This window comes from Oreochromis niloticus, linkage group LG12, assembly GCF_001858045.2.
Source record: "Oreochromis niloticus isolate F11D_XX linkage group LG12, O_niloticus_UMD_NMBU, whole genome shotgun sequence".
NCBI lineage: Eukaryota > Metazoa > Chordata > Actinopteri > Cichliformes > Cichlidae > Oreochromis > Oreochromis niloticus.
The window spans coordinates 27,665,009-27,692,309 of NC_031977.2; the positions used below are offsets into that span (position 1 = coordinate 27,665,009).

Genomic DNA, 27,301 nt, shown 5'->3' on the forward strand with positions numbered 1-27,301 from the left:
TTAATTCACTGAGTTTCAGCAGTTTCAGCGGTTTTGTAAAAGTCTCTTCACTGACAGTTTTTGTGCAGCAGAACCAAAATTCACTTTATTCGCATGTGAAGACAGGTGCCAAAGCAGTATCTCAGCATGCAGTAAAATGAGAAAAATAATCAGGTGAATCACAGTCTGCTGCAGATGTCCGTTTTGCTACACTCTGCTTTATCCCTGTTAAGACGAAAGGTGTTTTATACCAGATAAACTGACCACTGTGTTTGCACGTGTGGTCTTAGACTGGCTGGATGATGTGGAACTGGCTGGTATCTGCACTGGCAGTGGGAGCCTCTGTTGTTTTGTATGACGGTTCACCACTAATGCCGACTCCCAATGTACTGTGGAACCTGACAGACCAGTTGGGGTGAGTTAGCCGCACAAACATGTGCGCACACACACACACACTCACACACACTGCATGGGGAGGATAAAAAAAGGAAATGACAGTGGCTAATTGTGCTGAAAGAGGATATCCTCTTTGTACTTATTATACAAGTTGTTTTTAACATGTTTGTTTATATTTTCCTAGAGTTTTCAATGTTTTGACCTGCTGAGACTGTACTTTAGTAAGTGAAGCTTTAGGTTTTGGCACCAGGGCTTCTAAAATGATATTCCATTGTGCCTTAATTGTCTAAAAAATGGACACTCCAAATTCTTAATAGATCGTACTGACAGCTATTGTAGCTTTAATGGAACTGAAGTCTGGGAAACACAGCATTCTTAATAAGGGATAAGTTTGAGAGTTTTCCTTTTACTGTATAGTGCTGAGAAAATCAGAAAAAATCATACAGTTTTGTTTTTTAGGACCCTTGTATGCTCATACAATGGACATTTATTATTCACTCATTAACATATTACTTATGAAATTAGAAGAGATAAGGGAAAATCATCAAAATGATGGATTGTTTGTAAAGGAGGACATGGAAGAAATGAAGGGAACATATAGTGGTTAACTGAGATAACTTTGTTATATTTTTGGAATATTTTAAACAAATTTATATGAATAGAAATATGTTTGAAAAACAAAAAATTAAACAGGTTTTTAAAAGTTCCCAAAACTTGTCATGTCACAAGCTACCAGGCAGCAGCTATGTGACACTTTTACCGTATGATGTATTGGCATTTGGAACGAACATAATTGTAGTTTCACATATCTCTAAAAGAAACCAGCTCAAACTTACAAAAGACACCCTGAACTCCATTATTGATTGCCACAAATGAGCTGCCTTGCTGTCATTTTGAAAGTGCACAGTGAAGTGTTGCGCTCAGCTGAACAGACTGTTCCAAGTCAGCAGGTCAGCAGTCCTTTAAGCTTTTTGATATGGAGATTGATGGTGATGTTCATTTGGATGAACCTAAAAACCCATGCAAGACAACCACAGATACCAAAGCCTAGATCTGGGTATTCAATTCAGAGGACGTTCACCTCATAAGATGCACAATGTGGATCATATTAAGACAGGAATTTCATTTCATTTTTGAATATCATGCCCGCATTGAAACATGGTTTAGAAGCTTGTCAAGATTTATCAAATTCAGAGATTCTGGGTTTTTTTTCCCCACTGTAAATTTGCTTCATCTAAATAAATTGATAATGCAAAACAAGATTTAAAGGTGAATTTGCTACTGGGTGTAGAGAGTTTGACATTGTTTAAACTGTCTAGTCTACAAAGTCAATATTTCCAGCAAATCCTCTATCTTGGTAAATGTCCTAAACACACCTCCCACCACCACTATCAGAATCAAAAATACTAAATGTTAAACTGGGTATTGATCCTTCGTAGTTCAGTTGCTCTGTCGTTGGCCTTTGACATCAGTGATGACCAATAGGATTGGCGTCAGAGACGTTAACATACACTGATTAGTCTAACACCTTAAGCCTTTTTATGCACGCTCTTTACTTTTCCCTTAGACGTAAACAACTACATTGTCAACTTAGTTTTTTTTCTGCGTAAAATATGTCATCTGTCTGTCCTCCACTCTGCATTGTACTCTCCTGATGCATAGCAGAGTTTTTTGATGACAAAAATGCTAGGTGAAAAAAAATGGTGAAGATGAGCGATAAACAGATGTTTCTGCAAATCTACAAACACATTACACTCCAATTTAAAAATCAAACTAGCAGTCAGAAATATCCTTCTGTTTCTCTCTCATTTGATGATTATAATGATGATGGTGATGTTTATTGATCGGTGTTGCTGCTCCACTCTAAACATTGATTTTAAGGCATGCAGAAGTCTGGGTATGAAGTTGTTAAGGTGTCTGCGGGTGTCTGTGCAAACAGAGATCCATCTGTGTTGCACATATCAGTTATTTGTAGATGTGCAACATGAAACTACAGCAAGGCAAATGAAATTTATTATGAATCTTAGAATATTTATGTTATTTTAGTGCATAAATTGCCAATCGCTTTGACCTGTGTTACTCCCTGACATCATCATCCACCAGCACAACCTTAAACCTCTGTTATCATTTGTCTGCAGAAGGGATAAAGACCAAATGGCCAAGGATTCAAGTGTGCATGTAGAGAAGCAATTAATTGATTCAAATATGATAGAGAAGATGGTCAGCACATATTTTTCCTCATTGTTTGCTATGTAGTCTGTTTCTTCTCAAAAGCTATGCAAGTGCTCTGCTCCAGTAGATATACTCATAGCATTTCCAATTAAAATTTTAGTTTTAGGACATGGCATAATGGTCTGTGAGAAAGTGGAAAATAGCAGGGGATAATTGCCTGCAAAATACAATATACAAGTTTCCAGCAGTAGTATGATATGCTATTTTGACCAGCAGTATATTTTATCATCCACTAGAAACAAAACTGATATGGAGTATTTTTGATGGATTCTGATTGTATTCATTAAAAATAATATATGATAATGATCTCTCTGTAATAACCTACTGCCACAATTTTAAAGAATTTAAATTATAGTTAGAAAGTGTTCAAAAAGTGAAATATAGAGATGATAAAGATGATAGAATAAACTGTATTATGTAACTTTCCTCAAAGAAATGCCCAGTAACACTTCATGGTTTATTATTACACCAGAAATATTTGCTTTTCTTATACTTGGCAGCACTCCATCTACATGGATTGTGAATTGCATTTAATTAAAAAACAATGTAGCCTATATTTACTAGCCTGTATTTAGCATTTTTGAGCAATTGCACAATTTCGAGCGACAGCCATATGTTTTGTTATGTGGGGCTCCTGACTGTAACTGTGCATTATTTTATATGCTCAGCCAAGCTGTGGTTAAATTATGAAAAGAAATGTACTGTGGTCAGCAAAAGCAAAACCCTTTAAGGTAGCAGACCCATCTTCAGAGATGGCATATTGCCTTCAGCAAGAATTGGAATAATGGGGAGAACATTTTGACACATGGGGAGTAGCTCAAGTGCCAAGAAAAAGTACTCCTGCTGAAACTATTAACAGGATCAGTATGTAGGTCCTGACACCAAATTTCATTGTTAGTAGTCATTTCAGTGATCAAATATATTAGGATCTTCAAATGATGATTGGCTACTTGGTAAAATGGATGAAATCGTAGATATTGTTCCAGTTTCTTTTATCTGATGAGGCAGTTGCCTTTGTATTTCAACACATAGCTTGTATATGTGCAGATTTTAATTTTTAATTCAGGAGCCTTTAACAAATGTATTGCATTAACTGTTTAGAAATTGCAGCCATATTTATTCATAGTTGTAATTGGACAATTGACGCACAAGCAGTTTCATTGCCAGATGAGGCCTGTGCCCTCATTATTCCATCACAAATTAAACCGATAAAAGATCTGGAGTTGACTCAAAAGTGTGGAATTTGTAGCATACTGGAAATTAGGTTTAAAGAGATTGATGCAATTAAAGAAGGCCCTCAGAGAGATAGAAAAACTTTTAACGGCAAAAGGCCTGAAAGACTACAAAAACACAACTAAAGCAGATAATGGCAAAATTATTTCCTTTATTAAGAAAACCGAAATCAAGAATACTTTGAAGTGTATCATTGTCAGGATCTACAATCAAGGGATGTCTTAATGACTATAAATAGAGTGCAAACCACTGGTTACAGTCAAGAACAAGAAGAGCAGATTATAATTTGCCAGAAAACTCCAAAAAGTGTCCGCACAGTTCTGGGAAAAAAGAAGCAAAATGACAAAAAAGTAGAATTGTCCGGATGCGTATGGCCCTGTATGTCATGGAACTATTCAATGAGCAAGGTAAGAGTGCTGTTAGCAAAAATACCCACATAATTTAATGAAAGGCTACCACCATGACAGAAAGATGGATAGAACCTTTTAAACTGTGTGAAGATCAGCTAAGAGCTGATGTCAGCGCTATTAGCAAGTTTCTAGTGCTATGTTTAAAACAAAAATCCTCTGGGAAAGACTGACATGAATTTTTTCACAGATTGATCTTCTCAATTCAAGGTGGACATTTTAATTGGGACTAAATCTGCTAGAGCCCCAGGAAGTGTGGAACATACACTGAAGCATCCCCATTTTGCCTTGAGGTTTATTGGTTAGTGTTTCATGATAATGATTTAACAGGTGACTTTATGCTGAATAAAATATTTTAAATTATAGGAAAAGATTAGCAGTTGGAGCACATTTGCTGTTTGATGATGTGGAAAGAAAAAAAACAAAAGGTGAGGGGAGGCTGAGGTTTGTGGAACATCTCTGAAGAGATGTTTATTTTAATTGGTTGCACATATTGATTTTGAGATTATCCATAACAAATGTTAGGCATTTTACTAGTTCTTTGTGTGCAAGTAAATTGTTATGATTATGAGGTAGAAAAATCTACCACCAATACTTCGGGACCACATCTTTGCAATCCAGTCCACAAAATGCCTACAAAATGCCACATATAAATCACATAAAAATATCAGTCATTAATTCACTTCAATTTTGATCTCAGTCTCCTATTTTAAATGTCATGAAATTGTTTCTGGGCCTGTAAATTTCTGTTTGTGTTGCTAGGCAACATCCAGATAAACTGGAAAAGGTTGACAAGGCTGGGAGACTAGTGCTGAATTCCACCGCACAATATTATTAAAACAGTATTATGTTTCCATGTCTCCTCTTTTCTTCCCTGCAGCTGTCCCTCAGAAACATCCTGTAAGCTTCATTAGAGATAATAGTATTTTTAGAAGTCTTCTCTTTCTGCTTCTGAGTTAATTTCAGTGTTGGGATTCAGGCAAATATCAGAGACATTTAAATTCTTATTAAAAAGCTATTCATGTTATCTTTTAGTTGTGGCAGTTACACACACAAAAAAAATTAGCTCTAAGATCTTTTGCCAAGTATAGATCTTCATAGCCTAGTATCACATTTGCTATCTTAATCCAAAGGTAATACTCTGATTGCAATCAAACTTTCTAGGTGTGCAGTTATGCAGCTGGGTTACTAACCAATCAGAATATCAATGGTCATGAAATGAAATAAAATTCAAGAATTTTTAGAGTTGGGAAGGGAAAATTACCACTAGTAATGGGTCACAATGGGGCTTTGATGAAAAGCAGAAAGCTGTATTTACTTTGGCAGTGGTAAAAGCTGCCAAAAGCCATGAAGGGATCTGAATACCTAAAGGGACCAAGTGATGGAAAATGTTCATTTGGATGTCATCTCTAAACTAAAACATTCAGACAAGCAAGAAATACAAACATTTAATTGAATAGAAGGCATTCCAAATCTTTCAAGGAAGAAAGTCAGTCAATAAATGTATTACAGTAAGGTGTCATACTTTAGTTGATTTACCAGCCAGAGTAAAAATTAAATTAGCAGTATTTCTGAGGAGAGCCAAAAAAATACATTTTTATTCAATGGGTTCTATGTATGAAGTGGCCACAAGATTTATTCAAGGGTTTTCCCCTCAATCTTTTGTTCATTATGTTTTGAACTAATATGTCCGGGAAAACCCCTCCTCCACTCTTGTGCCAACGACTGCCGTGTGGAAGTCTTATCTTTAATTACTGCCAGATGAAATTCTCAGTTATTTATTAATTTTATTCTTTGGAAGAGATTCAGTACAGTACAGACAGTTTAACAGATTGCATCTTGCCAGCTCAGCTACAGTTTTAGACATGTGGGCTTAACAATTAAAATATCCACTTCTTCAAGCTGGATCCATCTATCTATGGTACATGGTAAATAGTTCATATACAGAGCTTTCTGTTCTATATGAGCACTCAAAGCTTATCTGTAATGGGATTTTCTGGTATCTTCAAATCTTTAACATAATTAATTAACATAATTAACAATGCTTTTACATCCAAAATGCAATATTTACCTTAAAAAGAATGTCACAACTTTAATTTTGAAACCCAGGTTACCAGGTTACGTTGATTTAGCAGCTTTAGGTTGTAAACTATAGCAATTACACATTTGAATAAACAAATGCACTGTCAAACAGGAGTTACTCATTGTTCTTTCTAGTCTAACGCACATGTGAAGAGGACAGTGCTTCATATCTCCAACATATTCAAACAACTTACTGTGGTGGAGAACAAGTGTGAGAGTAATTTGTAAACTCCACTGACAAGTGGAGCTTCAATTGCTACATCACGACACGCGTAGGGACACATTACCATGATAATTGCTCAGAGGTGCTCTTGTGTCTGATTGCTCCTGAGTGTCTTTTATTGACTTAGTGGCTTCCAGTAACATGTCTTCCCTGAAACAGACACGGGTATATTTGCACATGCTGTCACACACTCTGACAAACGGGGACTCACAGCTTCTCCTCCACCCTCCATCCTAAGCACCCAATTAGCAGCTACACCTGGCCACCTGCCTCCAATCAGAATAGAGCGACTGTTTCCATGGTAGCCAGAAACCAACAAATTCATATGCGGATCAGAGATGATAGGTAGGATGGATAATGACTGTCTGTATGTAGGTTTAGATAACAAAAAAAGGGTCTGCATGCAAAATGCAGAAAAAACATCCATCAGTCTAAAGATATGTCTAAATTGCTTGGTGTGTGATCTTTTTTTTGTTTTGTTCTTTTACGCTAAAACAAGCACACTATATTTAATATTAAAAGGATTTGAATACATTTGCGGTGCATATCACTGGAAATTATTTTGTAAATTCATTTGATGAAGTACAGATTTTATGATTAAAATCTATTTTTAAAAGAACTTAATTAAATACTGACAAAATAATATATACGTATTATAAAGTATGTTGTTTTCTAATATTTTCTTCTGTTTGAATCTTCTTAGATTTCTAATATGACATATGTTATTACCTTATTATGAACCACACTGTAAGTGAATGAGAAGGAGAGCTTGAAAGCACACGTCTAAGGCGTAAGCACTTTAGACACTATAGTTCTACGTTTGTACTTTCTATACTTTACGCTGTTGTCTTCCCAAAGTCTTGTAAGTTTCCATGTTAAATCATCTGTACAAATGCTGGTGGAGAAGGACCTTTTGAAAATTTAGCATTCATTTTGGTTTTCCATCATGTGTACAGTTGGTGCCCTTGAGGTATTATAGCTGTGCCAAATGGGTGGTCCACAAAACACTGAACACTGGCATGCTTTCAGATGATGAGTAAAACACAGTTTTTGTATGAATGTCATAAACCACTGTTACTGGTCACAGTTCTTCTTTCCCAGATTAGCAGAAAATGGCCATCCAAGTCTGGTTAAGTCTGATCACCGTCAGATAGGTTTAACATTTAATGTTACACATAGTGTGATATAACATTAGACACACAAGGTAAAACAAGATAAAACACTTGACTCAGTGTGAGTTGGCAGAAACAGCACTGACAACAGTTGCGTAATCATACTTCATGTTGCATCTTGAGACCGTTATCAAATCCTCACTCTCTTCATTTACCCCTATCACCACTAATCAAAATGAGCGACCGAGAGCAAAGGGGATCTTGCACTGCAAAACAATTCCTGATTATTGTTCATCAAGCTGTTGTTTTTTCTTATAGAGACAGCCCTTTTATGATTGACATAAATGGTTACCATAGCAATGGATGGATTTTGATTGATTTAATGTCAACAAAAATAACTAAGAAAGCAAGACAGACTGAGACACAAATAAACCCATTCACAGACAGGCTTGAAAAGGCCCTTTGTTTTAAAATTAAAACTGCAGGGGAATACAAAAGTGACGTTTTGTCGCTTCTTCCCATCCACATGTTTTCCAACTGTTGTCAGCTGTCAGGGTGACTTCAATTCACGCAGACAAAACTTTCTAAAATTATTTTTTCCCAGGATTGTTGTGAGCAACCGTTGTGTTGTTACATACTCATCTGAACAATTTTCTTGCGGAACATCTAAAAATGAAGCAATTTGTCTTTGTGTTCTCGGCTGTCTATTATTTTGTTCGGCTCTCTTTTGTATTTGCCCAGTTGAAAGTTGTCCTTGCCAGTTTTTTCCCCCTTTCTTTCCTTTTTAAAATTTTATCTGTCTAGAAGGATGAGCACACAAGCTGTTTTAACATCACCTTCCTTTACATTTACACAGTGGCACACACTCCCCTGCTGGGAGCTTCCTTGTCCAACCAGACTACTGAGCAGCTCCACTGGAGCAGATGGGATTAAGGGCAAAGGTCTGCTGAATAACTGTTGCCCTTTTTTATGTTTTTGCATTCAGAGCAGATACAATGAAATTATGCCTTGTCGGCATAGATTCAGGGCAACACGTGAAGCCGCGTTACAGTTCAGTCTCAGCACCAAAGTCTTAAGCAGGCTGGCAGGTCTTTCAAGTATCACAAATGTTGTATTCAGAAGTTACTTGACCATTGGCTTAATAGTAATGTACAGTGATGTTAATACAGATATAGGGGCTTTATTGCACTCATGTATGTGTTTGTTGTCAATGGTTTTCAAAGGACAACTGAAAAATGTTTTGAATACCCAAAAAAAGTAAAGTACTGGCAAACAATCTGGCAAATGTTACAAAGAAACTAAACTCAACAGTACTTGATTAATGACTAATAAATTTTACCTGAATTTACTCTTAACCTTTTTTTAACTAGAAATGTTGGTTTAAAACAGTATACAGTGTTTTTGTGTCTAAATAATCTTCATACTATCTAATATCTAAAATGTCACATTTTTAGAATTCAAATTTGTGAGACAAAAAATTGATTCTCTTCTTCTGGACGCAGCGTTTTCAGTGGGAGAAACATTCCGTCACTCATCCAAGTGACTTGCAGGTTTCCCCAACCTTTTAAACAGTACATTTAGATAATGACTGAAACTAGCACCACAATGGGCCATGAGGTCAGTTTCATGATCAATAATATGAAAATTGTCATGGCCACTGGTCAATGACCATTGATCAATAGCCATGAGTACCATTCATAGAGAGTTGGGGAATTACTGCAATCACAGCATTGTAGATGGTGAAAGATGTACCCTTAGGCCCTCTCCTCAATTCAGAGATGGTCTTTCCCTTTTCGCATAAATGAAAATCCTTGTCCAGGATGTATATATCCTCATCATTGAAAGAGTGGTCACTGGCCTGTCGATGTAACAGGTGTAACAGGTGTCACAGATTTGTGAGGGTTTTAAATACAAAACTCCTTGAGAATTTAAAAATGCTTCTCTTAATATTTGCAGTCGTTCACCACGTCTCTTGTTTAATGATATTAATCAAAAGCATCCAGGGACTAAAACAGGGTATGTTTCGTTGTGATTGACACACTCAGGAATATCCCAGTGATGGTAAAGATTGTGATGTCACAAGGATCATTGGTAGCTTTATGAATCTATCACTTATTCATCCATCACTTTGTCCAGCAGCATCTTTCCAAAATAGCCAGCCAGATTGCAGTGAAACTTGGCAACAATATTTATGCCACCCCCACTCATAAAGTCTGCTAGCTTGGTTCTGTTGTTTGGAGTTCCTGCTGTCACAATGCAGAATATAGTACATGTATGTAGGAGGCCTTTTGCAATGACTGTCAGTGTTGGCAACACTGACGCAAATTCTTTCTTCTTTTTTTTTTTCTTTTAAAAGTATATGAGAACACTCTCTACTTCTGGCAAACTGAATAATGTTTATTTATTTTTTTTCTTCATCAGCATCACTATCTTTGGTACCGGGGCCAAGTGGCTGTCTGTGCTGCAGGAGAGGAACCTGACACCCTGTAAGTTGTGTTCATGGATAGAAAAGAGTAAAAAAAAAAAAATATGCGAGCATGGTCACAGACATATAGACACAATAACACACATGCACACATACACACACCTCCTTTATGAGAATGGAATCTGTAGCAATAAGAGCAGATGGACACAATAATGATTATAATAGTAATGTTGTTTGACTCTGAATGTCCTTTATTCCATTAACTGGATGAAATAACAGTTTGCCCTGTGTTCTGGAGTTTGACACTGAATCGAAAGGATAAAAAGGCTGTTATGATTTTTCATATGAGTCATGGATAGGTCCACCTAATTGCTTTTAGTGACACAACTTTCTAGAGAAAGAAAAAGATCTGGACAGATAACCAGAGCTGTGCTGGTTCTCTTTTTTTGACTTGCTGCTAGCTTTCATGTAGTGGTTACTCTTTGGAACTTGTGCAGCAATAAATTAGATACTGTATTCTGTTAGAACAAAACACTATCACAGCATAGTTGTTAGTCTTTGCTATAGAGTAACTTCCATCAGGTTTTTCTTATTTGTAAGAATTCCAGATTTTATACCTGTTTCGCATTATTGTAGGTGTTCATTTCATGGGAAAGCAACAGGAATTCTAGTTAAATTAGTTAAGCTATTTTTTTATTTTATAGTTTTCCACAGCCATATTTTAGTCAGCAACATTGTAGTCACGGGGACACAGTTATTTCCATCTGCAGTAATTTATATCTGATGCCTCTATTCTGGGACTGCACACCTCCCAGCCTTTCCACATGCATAGATGTTAGCACAGAATAGAGCAAGCACCAATGAAAACAGATATCACATTGATTAAGTGAAACACAGCATAAAAGAAGGAGCTGTGGTGGAGGTGGTTTTTAAGGATACCTGCAGATATGCATTCACTGTAGGCAGTCTGAAGCAGATTAACTATATTGATATAAATATATTAGATTTTCCAATTAGCCTTCGATCGATGTGGGCTGGCATTGAGCTTGACATTGTGGTCCACCTCCTGACTACTACGATAGATATGTCAAAGCTCTGAAGTTACAGTTGCTCGACGTTTCATTGTGCGCTTCTCTTCTTTGTATTATTTAGACTCTCAAATAGTCATTCTGATCTTCATGAAATCAGCACTGGTAACTAATGAAAGCGGTCTCTTGGAGAAGTCCCTTCTTTTTATGTATAAAGTACCAAAATTCATTGAAATATGGTAAATGGTAAATGGACTGCTTCTTATATAGTGCTTTTCTACTCCAACTAAGCAGTCAAAGTGCCTTATACAGCTTGCCTCATTCACCTATTCACACAGGCACTTTTTTATGCCTAAGTGCTTTCTATCTACCATTCACACATATATTCATACTCTTAAGGCTGCATCAAAGAGCAACTTGGGGTTACGTATCTTGGGCAAAGATACTTGGGCATACAGACCGGAGCAGCCAGGGAACCACCAACCTTTCAGTTTAGGATGAACTGCTCTACCAAAACTAGGTAGAGCAGTTCAACTCCTCACAGGTCACGAGGGTCCTGGGTTCGAATCCACAGGCTGTCTGAGTTCCACCCATGTCTGCGTGGATTCTCTCTCCAGCTTCCTTCCGCAGCCTGAAGACATTCTTATTGGCCATAGGTGTGAATGTGAGCGGAAATGGCTGTTTGTCTCTCTGTGTTAACTCTCCAATAGATTGGCAATGTGTCCAGGGTCCATACCCAACCTCGTGTCCTATGGCAGCTGGGATAGGCTGTAGCCCAACTGTTATCCTAATTTGTGGAAGAAAATTGATCGATGTAAACATCAGCTACCAGCTGGAAAGATTAAAACAAACATAAAGAAATGGATTGACAGTGAAGTCCAGGATTTATTAAGCTTCTATGGCATATCAGAAACATTACATGATGTTAAACAAATCAAAATATAATGGTTTTAATGTGAGTTTACTCTAAATTTACTTCGTTGTTCATCTACACTCAGGAGTGCAATGTACAGGGAATAGTGGGATACTGAAATAGGATTTCAAGAAAATAAAATACCAAACCAGCTGTGTGTGTGAAGAGCTCTGTGTGTGTCATCCACACACATTACAGTAATAGCATTTGTAGTGTATGGATAAATTGCAGCCACCAGACTTAACAATTTTTCTGCCAGAAGTGCAAACAGAAAAAAATGTATGTAGTTCTCAGAGACCTCCCCATTGGTCCGTTCCCCTTGGGGAGTTTCTATAACTCTTTGATCTGAAAAGGTTTTAAGTTATCTATCCACCCTTAATATTAACTTAATGTTAGCACTTAAACCCAACATTTATTGCATACACCAAGTGTCACCATGTAGCACAGTGTACCCTAATAATAGCCACAAATCTGCATTTGTTGCCCATTGTTTGTGCATCTCTCTTTAACTTTAAATGAGCTGAATCCATTCCTAATTCTAATACTAAACAGAAAGGCATAAAAAAATAAAACATTGCTGTGTCTCAGTGCTTGTCTCGCTCTCTTGTTCTCGCTCGCTGCCCCACCCCTATTAGTCAGCCAGCCACTTGATCCAGTTGGCACTGTGTGTGTGCATTTGGATGCTTATTAGAGAAAGAGAGCGTGGCAAAGGGAGATGTTGGTGTCTGTGTTGGTGTGCGTGTGTGCGCGCATGCCTCCACTGGCCCGAGGAGGATAGTGGGAGCTTCTTCACTGGCTGCCCCAGCGGAGAGGCCCTTTTCCCTAGGATGACATTTGGACTGGACACCTGGAGGCATGGTGGGGGGCAGCAAAAGCCCAACTGTGTGTGTGTGTGTGTGTGTGTGTGTGTGTGTGTGTGTGTGCGTGCAGAACAAGGGGCAGTTGCTGGAAGCTTATTAGCTCCCAGACTGTTATTGGCTTGTGGTTTGGGCATATGTGTGTGACAGAGAACATGCACATGGATCTTGAGGATGGCTAAAGCGATGTGTGTGGTGCATTGCATGCTCTGTCACATCAGGGTGGCAAACTGCAATAACACAACAAGTTGGGGTGCAGTAAGCCACAGCTGTTCAAATGTGAACACTCATTTTATGTGTTTGGGTTACTAATTTGTTTCAAATGATTGGTGACCCCAACTTGGTTAGGTTTGATTTATTTATCTATTTAAACATTTTTATTTATTTTTTTGTTAACAAGTGTGATAACTGATCCCAGACCAGTACTTTTGAAAAAAATTTGCAGCCTCGCTATAAAAGTGTGACTATTCTTGTCTCGATACAAGCATTTAAACTGCATATCAAGTCTGATCAAAAACCAATATTTTTGCTTATTTGCTCAATCTTTAAGCAAATGAGAATCCCAAATAATCTTTTCAGATTTCCCATTTTGCCCACATTGTTTTTAACCAGTTAATCAATCCAAATTTATTGTACTTCCTGAACTCACTGAATTTTTAACACTCAACATTTTAGGATGTATTCAACAAGCGACTTCAAACACAGTTATGTATTAATAGTAACTAAACTAGATAGTCTATTGCTCGTCTTCTTTTGCTATTTTTTCCAATGTATTTATTTTTATCTTTTGTGTTTTCCTTCTCTAGCGGAAACACACAATCTCCAGTCTCTCCACACTATCCTGTCTACTGGATCTCCTCTCAAACCTCAGAGCTACGACTACGTCTACCGCTGCATAAAGAGCACCGTGCTGCTGGGCTCCATTTCAGGTGACTCAATGACACAGACCCTGCTAGGACACATTATATTATTTTTCTAATACTTAAGAATTTAAGAAAAACATATTGTTTTTTTTAGAATTATAACACAAAATCATTTAATCATTAATAAGCACTGTAGCTAAATATTTGTCTTAAACATTAATATTACAGTTTTAATTGATTTAAAAATGTCAAGCTTTTACTCAATAAGAACAATTTATAGTATACATTTTTAATGAATGAAATATTCAACAGGTGCATATTACTGCATTTTCTGCTAATCAGATTGTGGTTTTTGATTAAAAAAAACTATTGTCTATAATATATTCTTTATAAAAATTTGACAGACAATCTCTGGCGCTTCAAATTAATAGCTACTTAACCAGGAACATGATGCATGAAATGCCTGCGCAGTAAGCAAAGATTAATCATGCCAGCTGTTGTTTTCTTCCTCCAGTTATTGCTAAAGACCTATTGTCTGTTTTGTTCACTAACAAATGAAACCAAGTTATGTTTATTTTTAATTTGATTCAGCCATCGAGTATCCTTTATACTCCATTTCAGCTTTCTCCTGTTTTTGATTAGGAGTAATAGCTGCATTGTAGCTACATTGAGGATAACTTGTGATATGCTAGCTTTAGCATTAAGTTTGCATTAGGGTTGGCACGATACTTGAATTTACCGATATACTGATACCCAAGAATCTACTCAATACTTGATAACATTTTTTTAACTACAGGGTTATATTACAAGACTTTTTTTTAGTGCATTTTATTAATATTAGAATGATTCAAAAAATATTATCAGAGATGACTATTTCTAAGTTACTTAAAAAATTGTGGTTCTGTGCATCTGGTGACTTAGCTCCACATTTTAATTACTGATCAAATAGAGTTGGTCAGGTAGGCTGTTATCTTGTGTCTAGACTTTTCTCAGTTTCAGTCTGGTTCTTTAAGAGAAACTTGACAGACTTAAGTAATTGTTTTATTCTGTTAAATTAACACCATCCATTACAACTCTGCGGACAGGACTGATGGTGTTTGTTGCCTGGCTCTCACATTAATGTTATCATTTTAATATTAGCCATAGCTGCTAACCACTATCTTAATGATAACAGATGGCTAATGTGGCTATTGGATAAAGGTAACTTCAGCTGCTCTGTTGTTTCTCCAGTGGTTTCCACAGCAGCTGGATCCACATATTTGGTTTGGCAAAAATCTTATGCCAGATGCTCTTCCGGACACAACCCTCCCAATTACCTGGGCTTGGGACCAACACTAGCACTAGCTTGTGACACCCTAAGGCGAAGTTTTTGGTAAACGGGTAATTGCTAATAGCTAACAGCTAACATTAATGTGTGAACTGGCCAGTTTAACATTTATCATAACTGTACAATACTTCAGTGTCGTTGAAACACGAGCTTTATTGACCTTTTGAAATTCCCCCTAAAGTGCTTTTCACAAAACTGAAGAAGAGCACATTAGAACACACACATACACATGCACTAGCAAAACTAGCAAGACTGTTGATCCAAAATACAAATGCAATGTCTAGCCTTGTCCATTAGATTGTTTAGTTTTAGATGTGTTCTGAGCATTTTCTTTAATTTTCTCCCGTGTTTAAACAACTGATAAGTTAGCTGTAAGGAAAATCCCTGACAAAAATGAAAGAAAAGAAGGATTATGTAAATGTAAGATTACTTATATTTAACCTTATGTTATTTTTTTATATATTGACAAATCGAGATATTTATATCCAAGATGATTCTGGTGCATAATGTGATGTCTGAGCAACAAATTGTTTGGTTTCTGATGTCTTTATGACAGAAACCGGATACTTAAACTTTAAAAAACTTATTTTTAAACATTTAAAATATATACTGTATTTGTATTTTGAAATTTTAAAGCTAAAACAGAAAAGCATCTGTGACACAAGCACAAAAGGACTGATGCATAATAATAAAACAATAAATTGTATAGAAGGCTACATATTCCTCACCACCCACAACTGTCGCACATGCACACACGCACGGGTCTAACGCACACAGTACTTCTCAGCCCATTGTGATGTTGTCAGGCCAGTAGAATGCTATCTGTCTCTTTCTGTGAGTCCTGAAACGTTTAACATTTAGCAGAGCTCGGGTGACTGACGTATTAAAAACACACACACAAACTCACACTGAGAAGCAGCTTGGAGTGTCACGCTTGCATACACATACGGGCAGCCATTGTGAATGACAGCCCAAATGGTTACAGCATATAGCCTCAAATACACAAGCAAACATATGCAAAGTTGCACATGCTCACAATGACATGTAAGTCGAAATGCTGGACACAAGCGTCAACTGAAATGTCAATCACAGGCAGAAATCTGGTGAGAGATGGAAAATAAACAGACAGAAGAAATCTGTAAGCAGATTTTCTTAGGTTATTTTTGTCGTAAATATCTGTGTCTCTGCAGAGTCTGTAAGATAAGTGAAGAAAAAAATCTGTTTAGTGAGGAAGGTGGTCTGTGCAAAATTTGCTGTAGGCTTAAGAATGTTTATGGCTACTGAAAACTTCAAAAGTAGTTGGTTATGGCAATTATTTTTGTTTGTTTGCATTATAGGTTGTTAGGGTCTATCCTTTGCAACTCATACGATTTTGTGACACACATCAACAACTTATATGAGACAAACACAGAACGAATCAAGGAAAAATAGGTTTTTACTTAGCTCCATGTCAATACAATGCTGTATCCATCCCCTTTTTAATTGTGTTAGTAAGTCAATAAAACAAGTTCAGTATTAAATGTTATCACATAATAGAGGGACTGAGAGTCACTGAGAAACCATGTTTGCTGAACAGATAAAACAGTTTTCTTCTTCCACTTTAACCTCCTAAGACCCGAACTCTTCCACGACATGCATTTTTAATTTCTCTTTGATATTTGGGCATATTGGGGCCTGATGAATGTAAAAACAAAGAATTTCCAGATTATTTTTTTTTACCTTATTTTTGTTTTTAAGAAAAATGAGAGCCACAAATGAGGATATTCATTTAACATTTTGATAGAACAGTAGCAGTATAATGTCCTTGTAAGTGGATATCAGGCCCATGTAGAGCAAAATTGAGTATTTTGGTCAAAATAACCAAAAATGTGATGTCCACATATGTGGACGGCAGGTCCTAGGAGGTTAAAGATCCTTTATAGTTACTTTGTAAAGGTTTTTTAATGAGTCAAATGGCTTATGGAAACAGTGGTTCTGTAACTGTTGTAGCTTTTGGCATTAGAAAAATGAGTTTATGCCCAACAGTGCCACTGAGGTGCATCAGTTCAGCCATTGTGCCAAATTACGTTATATTTTACCATAAGGTTTTGGGACTGCCATACTCCCACAGCAGAAGTATGAGGGGAAAAAGTAGAAGATTTCAGGTGCCTGTACACCTTGCTGCTTGGCCATCAAACATGTTTTATTTCGAATGTGCAAACCATCTCAGCTTTGCCTCTCTGACTTTCTCTCCAAAGAGCTCAACCTGTTCCTGTCCTGTTCCTCTGACAGTATAGTGTTATAATATTTGAACAAAATGATAGCTAAAGTGGTGAATTGTGAAGAAGACCCAATTTGTTATTCATCTGGACTTTTGGAACTATAGCGCTGCCTCTTTGTGAATGTATGTGTGACTCGGAACAGCAGGTCCTGCCCCAGTCACTTTCCATCTTGCTGCCAAGGGCAACAGAGGGCTGCAACCCTTTTGGCTGCCAACCGACCTAACCTTGACCCATGAGGTCAATGCTGTTTGTGTGTGTGTGTTCTAAATGCTGATATATGCTGGTCCCTTGCTGATTTTACCCTGTGTCACTGTGTGTGCATAAACATGTGCTTTAGTTAAAGTGTACTTGGGGTTTTGGAACTTTTAATGAAGATTGTTGTGTATATCAGGAGAGTGTTTGTTTGTTTTCTGTTCAGCAGGGACCTCAGACCCCTGTTGCTCTTCAGTGGGTGATTTTAACACTTTCACTGCTGGATTTACTCAATCCTAATATACCTCCATCTGACTCTCCATATGTCAGTTCTCCACACCCATTTTGCTTCTTCTCTTCTCTTCTCTTCTCTTCTCTTCTCTTCTCTTCTCTTCTCTTCTCTTCTCTTCTCTTCTGTGTGTCTGTGTGTTAATTTTGAAGTATTTACCAAGTCATCTTTTCAATTTTGGTTAAATTTTCCTTTCATTTTTGGTTTCAATTCAGTTCATTTTTGGATATATGAATTCATGCGTAGGTTAGCTGTGTAGGTTGCTTGGTTTGTCTCAGTTGGTGGCTTTGTTTGACCTCAAACTGTGCCGGTAGATTTTCAAAGCAGTAACACCTCCACAAATGAAAGAAGATGTGCGTGCACGCACTCACATGTGCAAAAATCTATGAAAACTAACTGGGGAGTTCAAAAAATCTTTTTCTTCACTTCAAAATAGTCACTGCTGTTAGGAGCATCAGATCAGTGTGACAAGTTACACTCTTGTGTATATACACCTTACTCACACATGCACACTAAATGTCAGATGATGGAAGGCATCCCAAGAAAACTACACTGACTTCTGGCGTAAATGCGCTTCTGTGTGTGTGTGTGTGTGTGTGTGTATGTATGTATTTTTGTGTGTTTGTACTCACCTATTAAGGTAAATGTAATATTAATCTAATTGCGTATCGTCCCACTATAAGTGTGTGTGTTTAATCAGAAGACAAAGTTTCTACTTCCTCCTGGGAGCCAATTAGAGCTCAATAAAGAACCTGCCAGAAAGAGAGACGGAGAAAACGAGTGTAAAGAACAAAGAAATGCAAGAAAGGAGGAAGGAGCAGTAGAAGGGCATAGAGCAACTGAGAGAAAGCAAACAAGATGGATGGATGGTATCTGTCACGCAGAGTGGAACGAAATAGGGAGGTAGAGAACAAACAATAAGAAGGGAGATGAATAGAACGTGTCAGAAATGGTATATGATTGGAAGGTAGAAAGAGATGAATAGATGTGTGTGTCTTCATGACAGTTTTAGGAAAGTGCTGCAAAGGGAAGGAACTCCTATATAGGTCAACAAAGGTGGAGCAGCAAGCTAATGCTGCCTGTGTGTGGAGGAAAAAAATACAAGACACTGGTATTAACTGTAATAATGTCTCTTGGTCAGTGTTTGCTCATATTTTACGTAGTTACCTGATATGGGCGTGGCTCTGTACATTCCAAGTATTCCAAACTAAATGAAATAAGGTAAAAATGTACAAATTGGCTCCCTTGAACCAGTTTAACTGTTTGAGTCTAAGCCATCATATGTGCTAACCCTAACCCTAGTCCTACCACGCAGTATGGGAGACAACCTTTCCTCACAAATGGTGCTTTGCAATATCAAACAAAAACAAATACCTGAATCCCAAATATATATTGAAATTATATAAAATATAACACTAAATGTGATTCATTATCATTATCACATCATAAAATATCTAAAAGGCTTATGACTATTTACAGTAAAATGTGTAAATAGTCACTATTTTGTTGGCTTCAATCTATTTTTGTCTGCACTTTCAATATAAGTTAAAAGGGAGACTCAGTGAGGCTGCGTCTTGCTGCTCGGTCATCTTAAACTGGCACATCCATTGACTCCAAAGGATTAAAGAATGGTCTACGCCTTCATGAAAAGTTTTTGAAATTAAAATTTGTAGAGGAAATTGTTGGTACCCCTCAGAAATGGTGATAAATAAGTGGAATATGGAAACTAACGATTGTCTTTATCATAGGTGTCATAAGTATATGCCAAACATGGTCAAAGTTAAGACTAGAAGAATCACCAAAGCAACTTCCTGTTCCTGTTACCACAGCTCTTACTATTATTTATAAAGTTTAAGATCCAGAGGACAGGGGCAATAGTAATGTTTGGCCCAGTTTCTTTGTAACAAGAGCTGAGGAGATTCCACTTTTAAAACAGAAATAAAAAAGCCAGCATAAAGTTTGCTAAAATACATGTAGACGAGCAACGGTGCTTGTAGGAGAAATCACAATTAGAATTGCTCATCAGCTGTGTGTTCACTGAGGAATAAGAAAAAAAACTAACAAGAATTGCTTTTAAAGAAAAGAACACCTCTTTGAAACACAGATGGTACTCTGTTATAATGGGAAAACCTTGCTATAACTGTTATAGGGTTCACTGACTTTATTCAGGGTACAATGAAAACCAAAGCAATGAATTTATTAAGATGCTACAGAGTTAACAGACTTCTCATTGCTCTGTCTTATTTGTAGGTCAAGGTTCCTCCGACAGCGTTAATGACAAAAACTTAAGACACAAGCTGGTCAATTTTAACTTCTTAGAAAAATTACATGTCTGTTGCAGAAATATAATGGAAAACTTCCCTGTTTCTCTCAACTCTTTTCCCAGGTGGCACTGACATAGTGTCGTGTTTCATGGGCCAGAACCCAACAGTTCCAGTGTATCGAGGTGAGATTCAATCAAGAAATCTCGGCATGGCTGTGGAAGCCTGGAACCCTGACGGTAAGACTCTGGGTGAATCTCTTCAGAATTTAATAATCCCTCCTACCACTTTCTGTTTCATTCAACCTCAGTAGCAATTAAGAGATTTACTGTATGGGGACAATAGAGCAACAGAGTCAAGGGATTGTGCTCAGCTTTTAAATAAGTTTCAGGTTCAGGCTGTATTAATAAGTAAAAGTAATCACAAGTACATTTAAACATTTTTATCAAGGAAATTAGAAATTTTTCCTTTATTTTACGTGTCACTGAAGGTGGAGCTTATATGTGTATATATATATATATATATATATGTCAGGCCAAAAAGTAACTGAAGAAATTTGTGAACTTTCCCTAGAACAATATACTGACCAACTTTAGGGAAACACATTTTTTAAAATTATTAATCCAAATAAAAAGGGTGTTGTTCTTTTTTTTTTTTTATCATAGTGGAAGTCTTCAAAGCCCTCTAGGTTTCTGTCATTGATTTCAGTCCCTCTTTCCCCAGCTCCCTGCTGCAGGCTGTACTGGCATGTCTCCACCACCTCAAAGGAGAGTGGATTGAAGGATAATTTAAAGGCAGTTTTGTAGAAAGAGTTTGGGATTATTTTAGTCCGTCTTTAAGCCTATAACACCGTCCTGAGGGAGGCTGTTAGGGTTGTGTGAAACCACACACTAAAAGGTATCAGGTTCTCTGAGAGCGATACATTCTTTTCTCTTTTTTTATCAGAGAAGGATTTATACTGTGTCTCTTATACGCTTATGTGTTTGTGCATATGGATGTGTGCCCAGGTTTATATGTGTTGCAGGAAAACACACACCGTAACTTTTTGTTCCTGTGAAATATGTGTTTTAACAGGTAAGCCTGTGTGGGGAGAGAGTGGGGAGCTTGTCTGCTTGAAGCCAATCCCCTGCCAGCCAACACACTTCTGGAATGACGAGAATCTGAGCAAATATCATAAAGCATACTTTTCTACGTATCCCGGTAACCACACAAATGTTGTATAAAAATAGAAACATATTTACAGTTTACATGTACATAAAGAGACACCTGTAATACCCCTGCTGTACAGTTATCCTTTAAGGAATATCGCCCAGTTTAAATTTATCTGTGCTTATATTATGTAACTGTTTTTCTTTGCATTTATTGCTCCTTCATTTTTTTATGTTTGTTTTCAGTATGTGTTCTTCAGGTATGCACAAAAAAAAAATCAAAGTTTCAGACTAATTTTTCCTTTTCTCATTCTGTAGGGGTGTGGGCCCACGGAGACTACTGTAAAATCAATCCAAAGACAGGGGGCATTGTCATGCTGGGCAGAAGGTCAGCCATTAACTGCAATCAATAAGTTTTATTGATTCATCAGGACAGGCTTAAATGTACTTTCGCCTGATATTTTGTCACAACTCTAGGCTGTAGAGTAATTTTTTTCCTGTGGAAATTTGTGGCAAAATGGCTCGCAATTACAGGAACGCTAGCTCTGAATTTAGAAAGTCTGTTTTTTCTGTAGTGACGGCACGCTGAACCCCAACGGAGTCCGATTCGGCAGCTCAGAGATCTACAACATTGGTGAGTCTTTATCTGCAGATGGAGTAGGGTGTGGGTGTAAGATAATAAAAGAAAATGGTTCTGAGTCATGGTTCTTTTTATGTTCCTGGAAAAATAAGATTTTGCCATCCCATTGTCCACTTTTTAAAGTTTGCCCACTTGCCATTCTCCGTACGCACTCACGCTGCTTAGTTTGGACACTTTTTGTCTTTTCTGTTCTTTTAATCTTTACTCTCATTTTCTTTTCACCTCTCACATCTTTTTCTCTCTGTGTCTCATCTTTTTTGGTTTGCCTTTTTGCCCTCTGCCCTCTCCTTTCCTCTCCTCAATGCAGTGGAGGCGTTTGAGGAAGTGTCAGACAGTCTTTGTGTTCCGCAGTACAACGCTGACGGAGAAGAGAGAGTTATTTTGTTCTTAAAGATGGCACCTGGTAAGCCCTTCTGTCCAGAGTTGGTGGCGAAGATTAAAGGAGCCATTAGAAAAGCTCTGTCTGCCCGACACGTACCCGCCCTGCTGCTGGAGACCAGAGACATTCCTGTAAGAAAAAAAAAATCTATCAGTTAGTTATGAAAAAACTTTATATTATTCTGTCAGGCTGCAAATAGAAAAATCATTTTTTCCTTGAATGACAGCCCTTATTTCATTCCTCTGCAGTATACCATCAGCGGTAAGAAGGTGGAGGTAGCTGTAAAACAAGTGATTGCTGGTCGGGAGGTGACACAAAGAGGAGCATTCTCCAATCCTGACTCACTGGACCTCTACAAAAACATTCCTGAACTGCAAAACTATTAGAGATGTGGCTTCACAGAGCTGAAGAGAGGGTCTGCAAAGACACGTAGCCTGAAAAGATTTTAGCTTTGATTTTTAGACTAACTTTATGTAAATTTACAGGTACAGGGTGATGTGCAAAGTTCACTGCATGGGTTCCCTAAACAGGCACCATGCGCTGCATACAGGGCAAAAAGGTGATGATGTGTGTCAAAATAATATATAACAATACCATATAAGATGTATTATATTAATAAATTGATGATATCAGGCAGACAGGGAGACACAGTGTTCCACAAGTCATCAAGCAGCTGCTCATAGTCTACCATACTGCACAATTAAGTGTTGGAAATGGAACACTGAAGGAGGCTTTGGGTATAATATTGTGTGTTTAGCAGTGCTTGTGAATAAGATCATGCTTTGAAGCCCTTGAAGAAATGAAACGCAGCATAAAGTGCTTTGCTTCGGCTTCACACTTTGATTGTTATCAGCTACTGAAGAACCATATCTCCCTTTGTCACCTGCCTGTAACCTTGAGTGGGTCCCTGAATAAAATCCATGGAGGTGTGTAGATAAATACATCCACGCATCTTGGAGTTATGCCTCAGCTTTGGCTCATATCACAAAATCATTTTTATGTGGTGTGGCTTGCTATCTTAATGTGGATATATTTGTATATCAATATATATTTTGGGACTGTGAAACTGTGTTGACTTTACAGTTATGCCTTTAACAATAGCCACCCAAACTTGTTAACCAAAGTCATGGAAGTTGTATTATGTTGGTGTAACAGTTCTAGTTTGCTTAATTCTTGAATAAGGGAGCCTAGAAAACTAACCTAATATAATATAATTTAATATAGCTTACTAATAAGTAATATAGCTTTTTTTCTGCCTAAAAAGCTATCTCATATTTCATACTTGATTCTGAACCTTTGTTTTCGAAATCCTCTATTCAGTGTTCAAAACCAGAATAGGTCGTTATCTATCAATCTGTTGTACCAAGAATTCAGTCAAGATGCACATGTTCATTTCACCGCAGAAGCCTGTTGTATACATTTGTATCTATGTTCCATGATTGTTACAACGCTAAGAAAAGCATGTGTTGTACTTTGTACATAGAAAAATTTAGTTATTTATTTAAAATTTCCTAATTATAATAACAAATTCTGTAGCCTAGTTGATAATATTAACTGTAGTGGTTTTGGTCACTAGTAACTCTGTTGAGCAGTAATAAAACACAATTCCTTTGGGTTTGATTTCCATTTTCCATGAGAAGCAAATACCTGACCAGAGTGTCAATTGTGCAAAGGAACAGATGTGAGAGAGCCATTTGATCTATGGATACGAATTAAACTGAAAAAATGAAAAAATAGGGACCATTTTCTCCTTGGGCTTATTGTGTGTGTGTGGTTTCCTGTATAAGTTGGTGTGTTGAGCTTCTTTTCTTTATGATTATTTTAAATATTTGGTATAACTGTAAACCATTTAACTGGATACATGTGCGTTTAATCTTTGATTGACAATCACTGCCTAGATCGAACAAAAGCTCCAGGAAGCAAAGTTTTGATTGGAATCCTGCTATTTTGTATGTAGACAATTTAATTTAATTATTTCATCTCATAAAGATGCACAAGTCCTTTTACTCCTATAGGAGACAAGAATCATAAATAACTGGACGGTTTGCACTTGAGTGAAATCAGGTGGAACATTGGAGATCTGCATTGTTTTTCAGTAATATATATGTTCTTTAGGCATCAAATATTTCTTATGATAAAGCATTTTTACTGTGTGTATTTCATTTGAGAATACAAGAATCAAACATGACAGATGTTTTGGATGATATTCTAGGTTTTATGTCCTTTTTGATAACAGGATAACGTTGGTCACTGTAGGTCTGGTTTCGAGCTGTGTGAATGTGAACGCTATTTGCACACCTTGTCTTTGTTGAGTTTTCCAAGGGAATATTTGTGTAAGAAACAACTTTAAAGCTGTTTAACACAGGGATTTTGTTGTATGCATTTTCTGGCTGGAAACTGTCAGCTAACCAATAAAGTGAGGCCAGTCTGAGAGCAAAGAAAAAGTTTTGTGTTCCAAAATGTAAGCCTTTCATGCTTATTGTAAATTTACAGTACGCATCCACATTGCTTTCCTAAGATAAACTGGGAAGCTCTTCATCCGAGGCTTTCTAGGCACAGCACACATGTATGAAGTAAACAGGAGTGTGAATCAACATTATGTTTAACAGCTTAACTAAAATATTTACCTCTGAGCTCTGACACAAAAACTACCAGCAACTAATAAGTAGTTGCCAAAAGTTTATAGACCTAAATATTCTGAGCTGAGGTATACAGCTTATTTGAGTTTTATCTTCATCCACAGCCAATATGATATTACTAAATTAGCACTGGTGCTATAGCTTTCGATGTGAGATGAACAACTCAGCATACGAACTGTGGGAAAAAAAACACCATAAAACAAACTGACACACTCATTGAAAAACAAAAAAATGTGTGTGCACGTGTGTGTTTGAGTAACTGTGTCTCAGCTTGTGTGTTTTGATCTGTGTAAAGCCAGTCATTTTGACAGACAGCTCCTTTAGAAATAAACTTGGCAGTTTAAAAGCTCCCTATAACCTTTATAAGTGTGAATGCTCAGCCCTGCCAGTCAGCCAAACTTCAGAATGTAGCAGTGAGAAAAATAGAAACAGGGAGGCTTGGTTAGACTCCAGTTCCTCAGCGTAGAAAGGCTAACAAACATCAGTGCTGAGGCTAATCAACAACAGTGCTAAGTACCATACAGTCCCCCAAGGGGCTCTGAGTTGTTTGATTTATCCCAACAGTCTCATAAGAGAGCACATCACAAACCAGGAAATGACTGTTTACCACCTGATGTTGCACTTTACAGAGGTTGACTGTTAATTACCATCCACGAACCTTGTGAGTCTGTGTATCAGCTTGTTTGTGCTTCAAATAATGTGGTTGTAAAGTCTACTGTAGTGGGAACTAACACAAAGGTAGTTTTGAGTCCGTTGGCTGGCGTTTACTGCTGGTTTGTGAGCAATTTTTGACAAAATTATAACAGCTTGATCATGTAAGGACATATTCATAAAACTTTGCATGTGTGAGATCAAAATGCAGGTCACCCTCATTGATGGGCCAGGCATGCATGTGGCAGTAAAACGTGTTTAAAATCCCACTATAAGCTTGACACACCTATGAAGGTTGCCCGCAGTATGTTATAGTTCTGAAGTTTACACAACAGATTCTAAGCTTTCTATCTTACTTTGGTATCGAGCTTAGACGTTCCATGCAAACGCTCATAGGCTCATAGGTTTGCCGATATCATTGGATTTGACAAACATGAAGTTTAGTGGTGATCATAAGCTGATATTGTTAACTTAGAGCATAGTTTCTTGTTATTATGCTAAAGAGAGCTAACCACTGGGTCAAGTAACATATTTACTTTTTACAGTCAGGTCCACAAGTATTTGGACAATAAAGAAGAAATGATACTAATACTGACCTGGAGGAAGTCCTGGGTTGCTTTTACAGTATGCTTTCGGTTATTATCCATTTGCACTGTGAAGTGCTATCCAGCCAGCTTTCCATCATTTAGCTCATTGTGAGCAGACAGTGTGCAATTCTCTGTATTTTTTATTATCTGTACAATTCACAATTCATCCTGCTACTTACAACAAGAGTCACATGATCAGTAAATACTAATGAATCAGTTCACTTTGGAGCCATGCATACCCATGCCACAACATTACCTCCACCATGTTTGACAGATGATGTGCTATACTTCAGATCACAAGCTATTCCCTTCCTTCTCAATACTTTCCTCTTCCCATCTTTCTGGAGCAAGTTAATTGTCAGCCCCCAAATTTTATAGTTATCATTATCTTCAGAAGTGTGCAGGCTGTTAAGTTTTCTGACAAAACCTAATCAGGCCTTCCGGTTCTTTAGTGTAACATCATGATTTGTACCTGATAAACCTTGGCGGTGATTGCCTTCCTTCTTGTCATCCGCTGTCGTTATCTTCAGCGGGCCTTCAGGCCTTTTGATATTGCTGAGCTGGCCAGTGCGTTTATTCTTTTTAAGAATCTAAAATGTACCGCATTGTTGATTTGGTCACTCCTAAGGCTGATTGCTGATAGCTTTATTTTGGTGTTTCAGCCTAATGACTTCATCACATCAACATCTCGACATTGCAGTTGAACAGTGTTTCAGTGAACAGCTAGCAAATACGACTGGAACACCTGGAATGAACTGCAGATATTTTACCTGCTAAATTTGTCATGAAATAATGAGGGAATAGGACTCGCCTGTACACAAACTGCTTGTCAGTTAATTGTCCAATTATTTTTGAGCCTCAGAAAATGGGTGAGTGTACAAAAATGACTGTAATTCCTAAACAATGAATACAATACTTTTGTTTAACCTCTTGAATTAAAGCTTAAAGTCTGCACTTCAGTCGCACATTGATTGTTCAGTTTAAAATCAAATGTGGTGATGTACAGAGGTGAAATTGTGTCATTGTGCAAATACTAACGGGGACTAACTGTATGACACTAAAATTAACTTTCAGCTGTAACTCTTAGAATGAAAGCAACTCAGGTTGTTCTCCAGTCACAATACTGATTTATTTAAATGATAATGTTTAAATTTAATGCTGATATATTATTTATGGT

General features: G+C 37.3%; 1 protein-coding gene across 1 annotated transcript in view; it reads left to right on the forward strand.

Moving 5' to 3' along the window:
- Window positions 1-24,237, forward strand: part of aacs (acetoacetyl-CoA synthetase) — a 38,848-nt gene extending 14,611 nt beyond the window's left edge. Inside the window, exons 10-18 of the mRNA XM_003455293.5 lie at window positions 270-394; window positions 10,086-10,150; window positions 13,694-13,816; window positions 20,206-20,319; window positions 21,155-21,280; window positions 21,547-21,616; window positions 21,804-21,862; window positions 22,176-22,378; window positions 22,496-24,237. Coding sequence (XP_003455341.1) covers window positions 270-394; window positions 10,086-10,150; window positions 13,694-13,816; window positions 20,206-20,319; window positions 21,155-21,280; window positions 21,547-21,616; window positions 21,804-21,862; window positions 22,176-22,378; window positions 22,496-22,633 — 1,023 coding nt within the window. The 3' untranslated portion in view covers window positions 22,634-24,237. The remainder of the gene's footprint in view (window positions 1-269; window positions 395-10,085; window positions 10,151-13,693; window positions 13,817-20,205; window positions 20,320-21,154; window positions 21,281-21,546; window positions 21,617-21,803; window positions 21,863-22,175; window positions 22,379-22,495) is intronic.
- The last annotated feature ends 3,064 nt before the right edge of the window (window positions 24,238-27,301 follow it).